The 11,313-nt window shown below is 39.6% G+C and overlaps 2 protein-coding genes across 2 annotated transcripts in view; one reads left to right on the top strand and one right to left on the bottom strand.

The window, feature by feature from the left end:
* LOC118422992 (RING finger protein 17-like) overlaps positions 1 to 11,313 on the bottom strand; it is a gene marked incomplete in the record, with an annotated part of 56,912 nt that overhangs the window by 24,970 nt on the left and 20,629 nt on the right. The window contains 5 exon segments of the mRNA XM_035830886.1: positions 910 to 1,071; positions 1,587 to 1,718; positions 3,116 to 3,210; positions 3,420 to 3,491; positions 4,693 to 4,769. Of these exon segments, the coding sequence (XP_035686779.1) occupies positions 910 to 1,071; positions 1,587 to 1,718; positions 3,116 to 3,210; positions 3,420 to 3,491; positions 4,693 to 4,769 (538 nt within the window).
* The window catches only part of LOC118422566 (cytochrome P450 2J1-like), a 7,834-nt gene continuing 3,117 nt past the window's right edge, over positions 6,597 to 11,313 (top strand). The window contains exons 1-3 of the mRNA XM_035830194.1: positions 6,597 to 6,902; positions 9,175 to 9,364; positions 10,240 to 11,199. Coding sequence (XP_035686087.1) covers positions 6,612 to 6,902; positions 9,175 to 9,364; positions 10,240 to 11,199 — 1,441 coding nt within the window. The 5' untranslated portion in view covers positions 6,597 to 6,611. The remainder of the gene's footprint in view (positions 6,903 to 9,174; positions 9,365 to 10,239; positions 11,200 to 11,313) is intronic.

Raw genomic sequence — 11,313 nt, 5'->3', positions numbered from 1 at the left:
AGACACTACACACACATGCACACACACAAACACGTGAACAGACACACAGACACTACACATACATGCAAACACACAAACACTAGCACAGACACAAACATTTACACACACACACATGCGCACACAAACACGTGAACAGACACTACACACACATGCACACACACAAACACGTGAACAGACACACAGACACTACACATACATGCAAACACACAAACACTAGCACAGACACAAACATTTACACACACACACATGCGCACACAAACACGTGAACAGACACTACACACACATGCACACACACAAACACGTGAACAGACACACAGACACTACACATACATGCAAACACACAAACACTAGCACAGACACAAACATTTACACACACACACATGCGCACACAAACACGTGAACAGACACTACACACACATGCACACACACAAACACGTGAACAGACACACAGACACTACACATACATGCAAACACACAAACACTAGCACAGACACAAACATTTACACACACACACATGCGCACACAAACACGTGAACAGACACTACACACACATGCACACACACAAACACGTGAACAGACACACAGACACTACACATACATGCAAACACACAAACACTAGCACAGACACAAACATTTACACACACACACATGCGCACACAAACACGTGAACAGACACTACACACACATGCACACACACAAACACGTGAACAGACACACAGACACTACACATACATGCAAACACACAAACACTAGCACAGGCACAAACATTTACACACACACACACACGCACACAGACACACACATATACACGTGTACACATCACACACACTAACCACTCACACCTTTGCACACAAATGAAAACAAATACAACTTTGCTACCAAAACACAAGAAATGCCAGATTCCCATACCCACTGCCAGGTTGTCCACACTGATGTATTCTGGCTCCTGACTGTTACAGAACTTGTTAATGGCCTTCATCATGGCGTCCACGCGGTCGTTATCGGACAGCCGCTGTACCAGGAAGTGGCAGGGGTGCTTGATATGGGTCACGAACACCATCTCCCAGCGACCTGGACCATAGATACAATTTCTACACATTCAAATACGCTAAAGCAAATTTATTTTCTAATGGTTAACTGACATATTGTGCAAAAATTTAGCATAAGGTATGGCCATGTTGATTATATTATAATTATGGATAACATCTGCAAGTGCATCAATTTTTGCCTGTTTCCTAAAAAAAAATCAATCATGATGTAAATCATACAACCATGCTGTGAATCATACACACAGCTGCTAAATCTGCAAGTATGAATAATATGATGTAGATGACAAAAAAATCGAAAAACGGAATGTCGTAGGACAGCAAACATACTACCAAAGTCAGAGTAGAAGCAGTGAAAGAACAAACAAAGAATCTGTTGTTTGGTATATCATGTATCTATGTGTTTAATCATTTGTTCAACCTTCCTGACCACCAACATTTTCTAACAAGAGCAACTCCTTTTTTTGCCACTTGAGCTGGTAGAAAAAAAAACTTCATTCTGACTGTACTACAGCTATAGATTGACAAATGTTATTATACTTGGTTTCCAACTAGTCCTGATTCTCTGTTTTCTCTTCTGTTTGGGACTGCTGTCCTTACTGGAGGTGTCCTCCCCTCCCTGACTGGAGTCCTGTGATCCAAACTTGTCCACAGAACTGTCCGACTCTGCCCCTGCAACAGTACAAACTGCTCTTTATATACAATGGATTAGCATTTGCTCAAAACATCATGCATGTGCTTAAATTTTAAACAAAATACAATTATATGTCATGTACTTGTTAAAGGGGCATTTCACTCCACACGGGAGTGTTATTTTCCGATAGATATTAATTCTAGGAAGTAATAAATGCAGACTACTTACATTATACGCTAAAATACCCAGTTGCTCCACGTGCCTCAAAGCATTCAGTCTTCTACTAAACTCCCAAAGTACCCTCTAATTGAATTAATCCTATGGCTGAATACAATGCAAAACTTTTAGGTAAGGTTACAAAACTAATTTCAGGTTCGCTGAGAAATCTAGTCTTGTTATGTGTTCTTTCCTATCCTATGAGCAATTTGCCTTCTTGGTGTGCTCAGCGATCCTCATTTATTCCGAAAATATGCATGATAAACAAAGTGTCTAATAATAGTATGCATATAGGGAATGCATGGGTAGGGTCTGCATGGGTTTAGAGAGTGTCATGTTTTTCTACAAAGCACACATCGCGCAATGTGAATTCCACAAAATTCGGCTGATTATGTATTCATTGACACATTATCTATTGGGAAATACCACCCCCCTCTGGAGTGGAATGCCCCTTTAAGAGTTTTGGTCCTATCCTACATGTAGGAGCAAACTTTTAGCCTGGAGTCCAGCCTTGTTCGCTTTGGTCCACTCCCGAAGTTGAGTGACGCACAGCCCAGCACATTCACAAGCTAGTTTCTTTTAGACTTTTAGTAGCACAGAGACAGCAAGAAAGCACCGAATCATTGGAATGGCGGCGATAGAAGACGAAGGCGAGCGGCAGGCACTGTGAAAAATCTTTGGTCCACTCCCGAAGTTGAGTGACGCACAGCCCAGCACATTCACAAGCTAGTTTCTTTTAGACTTTTAGTAGCACAGAGGCAGCATGAAAGTGCCGAATCATTGGAATGGCGGCGATAGAAGGCGAAGGGGAGTGGCAGGCACTGTGAAAAATCTTTTTCCATTTCACTTTGTCCACAAAGGTTTTCCACATTGTACCAAGGTTTGAAATTTCTGTCTATCCTGAGAGGAAAATTTCCATCAAGAGACTGTAGATAGACACTTAAGGAGAGCGGTTTATCATATTCAAGGACATGTCGTAAGATTAGTGACTGGTCTGACTTGAAGTAGTTCATTTTCATGATTATAGCAGTGTTGTGTACAATTTCAAATGACCTATTGTTTTCTCATCAAAATGTACCAATCAAAAGAAAAAATAAGTTAACCAACCTCTTGCAGATTATTGCCATGGTATTCTATTCTTGAATAGAACTTAGAAATAAAATCTGATGGAGACAATTGTGACTGTAAGATGGTGGGGTGAATGGTACACATCACTAACCGTTTACTTCGGCATGGGTTTGGTTTTCCGCGGGTTGCACAGGCATCTGCTGTACCCATTCTGGTGGGACCTCACTGATACGTTTCAAGTCATATCTATAACAGATGCAAGTACAGATGCAAGGCTTTAGCACACTACATGCATGGTGTTACATTCATTATACTTACTGAGCACAACTACACTTTAATACTATAAATTGAAAGGAAGAACAAAATTGTGTTATTTTACATGTACAATGTATGTGATGAACAAAAACTCCAAAATTGAATATACGATTATGATTTTAAATGTTATTTGAATTTACCTTGCGTTGGAGTTACTTTCCACGGTGCCATATGAACTGATGACCTCCACTAGGCTTTTGTCCAATGAACACCTGCGTGTGTGCAAAGAGGTATAATATCATTTTGAGGCAGTGTTTTAAGTTTTCATTTAGAATAATTTGGAAAGTTGGAATACATCATAACAGAGGGTCCCGTAACTTCGGCATACATGTATTACTATAACAAGTTTTTAATTGTCTCTGTCATTATACAGAATTACATTTAATTTGCTCAACAATCATCATGTAAGTTTAATTGTTTAAGGATTCAAGCACTGTCAAACTGACCATGCCAAATGGTCCAACCAAGGATTGGCTTTTGGTTTGTGAGTTGGCGGCACAAGTTCAGCATGATTTCAGATCCTGGGAGCCAGGAGACTGTTTCTACTCACCTCTTACAATTTACCATTGTGTTGTTTATTACTGTACAGTGGTATTGGTAATCAGTGGCAACATAAATATATTACTCAAATCAAGTACAACAGAATTCAAGAGACTCGATGCTACAAACAGATTTGTATATAATCTTTAGATGTCAGAACTCCCATAATGCAAAGATAGGCAAATATATCAAGGATTGCTCTGCTATTAGAAAGAATACAGTAACTTATTATTAGTAAATGATTAGCCTGCTCCATTGTAATACTATATCAAAGAATTATATAAGCCCTTATTGCTATGTTAATTAGGTTGTAATGCTTTTACTTTGTGTAATAGTTGTTGCCATACATTGTATTAATTTTTTTTTTTATTATGTACAATTGTTGTGCAAGAAAGTTCTTCATAACTTTAAGAAAAAATCTAGTAATACTAGTGGATTTTGGAATAATCTCCAAGCAGCTCCTATGGTGCCATACTGTAAATGCATTTAAGTTCGCGGGGATTTAATTTCGCGGTAGCGGGGAAAATGACTTTTTGCGGTGGATTTAATTTCGCGGTAACACCATCGACTGCGATCTAATACCTTTACAGAAAAATGTTCGCGGTGGATTTAAGTTCGCGGTAAAGTGGTCGCCGCGAAAACCGCGAACATTAATCCACCGCGAACATTTCTGCATTTACAGTAGTATCAAAGCTGGCCAAGGAGTATAGCCGGCCAAAGGGAGTCAGACGGGCATACATACTCCTATGCTGGCTCTACTCCTCTCAGCTTTTGATACTATCTTATGCTACTGTAGGATCTACTTGGAGATTAGATTTGGAAGGAAACGGACAGCTTTTTTTGTGGTACGATCAATAGTGTAATAGAACTCACAGTATGGCTGGTCCCTTCTTTTCTGAAGCTACAGCACAGCAAGGCAGATCATCAGCTGAAGACAACTTGTCCACAATCTGAAAATACAGAGAAAATAACAAAAGCTACCATTAGCAGTATTCACAAGTAATGTAACAGTGGTGTTCAAGTACCGCCTATCGTCCTTGCCCAAGGGCACTAGTGCTTTTGTGGCGACAGCGATAGCGGTCATGACTTGTAATCTGCCGACCCCGGTTCGATCCCGGGTAGGGGGCATGTTGTTTCTTTCTGTTCTACTCGCCGCTCTGGTTGTTTCAGTAACATGAATTTTTTTCAAGCAATTGCATGGTTACACCATTATGCAATTCTAAATGTATTTTCTCGGTTCTCAAAGAAAAAGAAGCAAAAATTCTAGAGGAAGTCAACATTGTCAGGAAAACAGTATTCTTTCGCAAACAATTCTCAAAAGCATTGTTACAGCCGCCCGTCCTGAGAGTGAGAACTCGTTCTGCATTGAAGCTCTTCACAAGCTGGGACCCCCACCTATTATACATACCCCAGAGTAATGTGCAGTCGTTCAAAGGCAGCATACAACAGTATGGACCAACACTTTGGAATAAACTTACCATAGAACAGAGGCGTTCCAGTAAGTTAAAGGAATTCAAACATCGACTGATTTCCAACAAGGACTAATTTTAATACGAAACCTACCCATGCATAGATAGGAATTTAATAAGTAAGCATGCATTGTTGTTCTATTTTTGTAATTATGCTACTTTTGTCGGATTGAATGTTTGTGAAGTTTGGTGTACCCAGGTTCCCCTGAAAAACAGGGCTTTAGTCCTCAGTGTGCACACCTGGTTAAATAAAATAAAATAAATGAAATGACAGCTAGAACAATTCAGACTTTGGTGTTCCTGGTATAAATATTTCAATAGTTTGGTAGGAGACAGTCGTGATAACCTCTTGCATGAATGAATGAATGAATGAACTTTATTGCACAACATTTGTACATGGTACAATTGTAAGGCAACAGTAACAAGTCAATTAATACAATGATACTCGTCTAAGTTCTATAACTACATACAAATATAATATAGAAATGTGAACATAAATGGCGTATTGACATAGTGTAATATGCAAGTTTGACAAGTTGGTCTGTTACTGTACAATAGATTCTCTCTTTTTTAGAGCATTACATATGTATTGGCCTAAATACGAAGATATGTAGTCTGGACATGACATAAGTAGATTGAAAGCACATGTGTTTGTCTTTGGTAAAGGTGTGCTAGATTTACTTGTGTTACTAACAATTACATATTATTTATAGTGTGAGTAATTAACATGAAAAACTGTGTTTGCATTTAAAAACTTTGGCACAGAAGGTGTTGGTCCTTTTGTTCATCAATCAAGTTGACAGTGAATACTGAGTGTCAATTGTAATTAACACCTCTGCTTAAAGTGATTATCTGTAATCAAGCATGTATGTTGTAGTTTGATAGACACACTTTGATACCAGAGAACAAGGTGGCCCAAATGTAGGTCATGCAGTAAAATAAACATACAAGGAATTCAATAGCACCCGGGTCAAGTCAATATTTGACTACCTTTTGCAACACCATTTTACTCATTAACTGTTGCTTAGAATTTTTGAGTTTGGGTACAAAAAAATGACACAATAGATGGTTAATACTGCAATCTGAAATCTCTGCAAATGGAAGAGAACTAAAGCTACAAAGTCTGGCATCCAGGCTAACAAAAAAGCAACTCCCATAGTTATTTCCCATAACATGCAAATTGTATAAGTCCAGCAAAAGAAGCAAACAAATTAAGTTTTTCTGGGACAGATCAGTATTTTCAGTGGAAGTAGGAACACGAAACAAGCAATCACATTGGTGTGGCCTCATTAGAATATTCAAATGAGGTCTTCTTGCATAACAATGCAGACCAGCTGGGAAAGCTCAACCCAAGCAGACAGACAGGACAACAGTGAACAGTGCACGCATGCTTGTGTTGATGCCTACTTCTTCACTTCTTCTGAAACAGTTGTATCCAAGAAGATGTCTGTGTGGACCTTGTCTGCCTATCTGAATCTCCAGACATGCCTTATGCTGGGGCTAGTGTTCCTGTTGGCTTACTGGTATCTTATCAGGACCAGGGGAAAACTCAACCTTCCACCAGGGCCATGGGCACTGCCTTTGCTGGGGAACGTGGCCCAAATTTTCACCAAGGTATGTTCCAAACTAGCTAATATCTGTTTTTATACACTCAGTTATCTTATATGTAAGAATGGTTCAATCAATTAGGTTTAGTGTGAAGTACAGTTTCGGCACTTCTGACAATGTTTTTACTAGTTTCTGGAATTTTTGTATGATCACAAACCATATTTTCTTGCTTGACTGATGAGGGTCTGCATGGGGGTTTCCAACAATGCTTTACACTGAATTCAGAAGAAACTCCCAATGTATCATGATAATAAAATAAGGAAGGCAATTACACAAAAACTTGGTCGTACCACCACAAATTACTACCCATTACTTGAATAAGAGGCCTTTCCCTTTGAATTACAGAAAAATAAAACAAATTAACTAAAGCTAGGAGAGGAACATGTGGACCCTCATTGATTGATGAGGTTTTACCCCAGGAGGTTGGATTTCCTTCACTCAGGTTATCCATCCTCCTGACATAAGGAGGCCAAAACAGGAGCTGTATGCCAGTACCAGAATTCTTGTACATTCTGTGGATGTATTTCATTTGGAGGGTTTGGGACTTGCATATCATTACGACCTATTTGTCCGTGTTAAACAAAGAAGTTTACTTGCAAGTTCGTGCCCGAGGGCTAATTGCAAGTACATGGTATACACATAGTGACAATGGACAGTCATAAACAATATTCTAATCTAATACTAGTGTTGGCTATTTCTAAACAGGTTGGGTTTGACTTCTTTTATGGAAGCAGAGGGAGACGAAAAGCCCCACATTTTCTAAAATTTGTGGGTTCTGCGATTTCAAGAGAAAAGTGGCTTTCTGTTCGTCTGTCAATGTGGGGAAGTTGGGATAATACTTTGTGACTTCTCTAAACAGGGTGATTCTTTCGGTTCCGTTGAATAAACATTTGGAAATGAAATGTGTTTCGTCTCCCACTGCTTTAGATGTACAATATTTACAAATTCTTTCACACACTGGTAATCTCTAACAAAGTCAAAGGTTTCTGGCCTATGGCTTGAAGTCATCAATCAAACCTTCTTAGCTTGTCAAAGGCACAGAAAGGCAAGAACCAAGCCCTCAGTAGTGTTACACAAGGGGGATGGGTTCATTTCACCCATCATTGGTAATGAGGGCTTTTGTCATTTCTATAACAGCAACCATGCTGTGTATTGTGCGCAAATACTGTAATGCAAAAAAAAACAAGCAATTCTAGACCAATATCAAGTGTTTGAAATGACTGAAATGAAATTGTTTCTGCCATCTGCCATGATTGAGGGCAAAATACAAGTGGCATAACACAACTAATTGGTCTAATCCTGGAAGGACTAAAAAAAAAGAAAAAATTAAAAAGCCAAATTTTGTCACACTGGTGAAAATGTCTCTTTACTTGACCCCTATTCTATTGTTTTCAGTTTCACATAATCTTGACCAAGGTTTATTTTTGAAGGGATTAATCATTAACTAAAAGTAAACAAAATTCATAACTATCTTCTTCTGATCCAGTTACAGGAAAGACATACAATTTCAGTTTAAACAAGGAGGTTGAAAGAGGCCTTGGTTTAACTATAAGAAGCACTGAAACAAGACCTTGTTAAAGTGCTTACTCAAATGTCAATGTAAAAATTATTCCACTCCCCAAGATAATTATACTTTATAATATTGCAAAGAAAAGAAAACTTGGTTGACCAGCTCACACTCAGAGAAAAACTCGCTCTAGGCCATACCAATTTAATTGATTGGTTCGCTGATTCGCTCGCTGCAATTTTTTTGAAAAAATAATTACCACTCAGTAAATTTTCACCATTAATGAAACCATTCACACCAACTTTCTGGTGTAGCAAATTGGCCTTTATATTATAAGCTCCTTAAAATGTGGGTATTATCATTGCAGTTATACTTTTCATTCGTGAAGAATGGGACAAAACAGGGTTGGACAAGTCCACTGGCCCGATTGTCCCGGGCAAGTAAAAGTTTCCACCGGGCAAGTGAATGTCCTTCCCCACTTTTTAAAGATTTTTCCATGAGATTTTGATATACTTGAACATTGCTTATCACAGTTACTGCATCAAGCAAAACAATTAGTCCACTGAAATCCGTGAACCAAGAAATTAAATTGGTGTGGCCCTATGACCCCATTTTTCTCCTGTATCCATTTTCAGGACTAAACAACTCACGCGTACATCAATGGCCATATACATGATGTACGCAGACACATCTTCTTTTATTCCTTTGTTCTATATGCCTTGTAATGTAACAACCTTTACCATAGACTAGTAACAATTCTTGTTTGTGCAGGCCCCATACAAGCTATGGATGGAACTTGTGAAGGAGTATGGTCCTGTGATCTACCTGTGGCTGGGGAGCCAACAGATAGTTGTACTGAACAGCTATGCAGCCATCCACGAGGCTCTGGTCAAGAAAGGAGAGGACTTCTCCAATAGACCTGCTCTGCACACCTTCAAACTCATGGGGCTAACCAACAATGGTAAATATGCTTCAAGTACATTGTGTCTACAACAGTGATAACCATTATATAAAACGTTGAACAACCATCCTCCACTTGACATTGATTGTGAGGCTGCAATATCATAAGTCAACCAATATTACAGCGTTAAAAGTGGAAATATTCTGAATAGGGCAATCTGCATGATATTGACATCTAATGCACTCTATTCTCACATTTATATCCTCATTTCATACTTTTCATACCCAAGGATAAGTCGCACGAGGATATCCCTTATTATTGGATTCCCCCCCAAAATAAGGACTTTATCAGGAATCCTCATGCGACTTGATCCTGCATCGGTTTTACCGGCTTAATTTATGAAATAATGATCTAAAGTGCTAGAGTAGTGAATTAAAGTTTAGATGTCAATATTATACAGACTGCCTTATTCAGAATATTTCCACTTTTAATGTTGTAAGATTACTTACTAATATAAGGTTGCCTTTAAAGTTTAACTCAGATTGATCGCACTATTACATGTATGATTATGGGTATGTCTGTATTTTCTAAGAGAATAGAAAGCTTTAAATGATGACAAAAATATCAATGATGTAAAATTACTAGTTTTTGAATGGGATTGAAAATAATAGTCTTCATGTCTTGTCTTGGTGTATATATTATATAACATACTTTGGGGCAGGATTTTAAACCAAAATTTTTACATGCATGGAAAATCCAGTATGGCAGCATGTGATAGTACAATCAAATTCTGTAACATTTGAAATATATAATGACAGACTAAATATTGGGAGTTCCCTTGAATGAAAGTCACTGTGAAGCCAGAAAATGGGACTGATTATGAGAAAAATTATCAATTTTGGAACAATTTTAACCACTGGGATGTTTCTTTTCAGGAATTGTTCTCCTTCCCTATGGGTCATTCTTCAAACAGCAGCGCAAGTTCACCATCATGGGTCTTCGAGACTTCGGTTTCGGCAAACGCAGCTTGGAGGGGAAAATCATCGAGGAATCGCACGAGCTACGGGAGGAGATCCTCAAGAAGGGACAGAAGCCCTTCAACATCCGGCGCATGCTACAGAACGCAGTAGGTAACGTCATCTGCTCTATAGTGCTGGGAAGACGCTTCGAGTATGACGATGAGAAGTTAGAAAAGATCATGAGGGCGTTTGACCAAAACACCGGCGACCAGCGCCTGAGCAGAATGGCCGACTTCTTCCCCTGGGCGCGACACATTCCCGTAGTCAAACGCGCCGTTACCAAGTATGTGAAAGACGTAGAGAGATGCGTGGGTATCTTCCGGGAGGACATCGCCGCCCACAAGGAAAGTTTCGATCCCAACGACATCCGAGATTTCATCGACACGTTCATCCTAGAGATGAAGAACAAGGAAGGAGACGATGATAGTGATTTCACAGACAGACAGTTGGAGTACCTCATAAGGGACTTGTTCTTAGCTGGTGAGGAGAGTACTTCTAACACACTGAACTGGGCACTCCTGTACATGCTGCGTCACCCGGATGTACAAGAGAAGGTGCAGCGCGAGATCGACAGCGCCATCGGACAGAACACCCCGTCCTTCTCCCACCGCAGCCAGCTACCGTACACGGAGGCGGTCACCATGGAAGTCATGCGTATCAACCCCATTGCTCCGCTCAGCGCCATCCATGCTACGTCCAACGCCACCACCCTTCTAGGATACGACATACCGAAGGAGGCTATCGTGTTCACCAACCTGTGGGCAGTTCTACATGATCCCGAGGTCTACCCCGAGCCTGATGTCTTCAAACCTGAGAGATTTCTGGACGACAAGGGTCAATGTAAAAAGGGGGACAACTTCATTCCATTCTCTCTTGGTAAGTTTTACAGACTACAATATACTTATATAGTTACCAGAAGAAGTGCAAGTTTTTCTAGGACTGGAATCTATGGCTCAGAAGCCGCACGAAGTTTCAAATAGGCCAAATGAG

This window comes from Branchiostoma floridae, chromosome 9 (assembly GCF_000003815.2).
Source record: "Branchiostoma floridae strain S238N-H82 chromosome 9, Bfl_VNyyK, whole genome shotgun sequence".
NCBI lineage: Eukaryota > Metazoa > Chordata > Leptocardii > Amphioxiformes > Branchiostomatidae > Branchiostoma > Branchiostoma floridae.
Note: the sequence above shows the minus strand (reverse complement) of the source record. Positions and strands in the feature narration are given on the sequence as shown.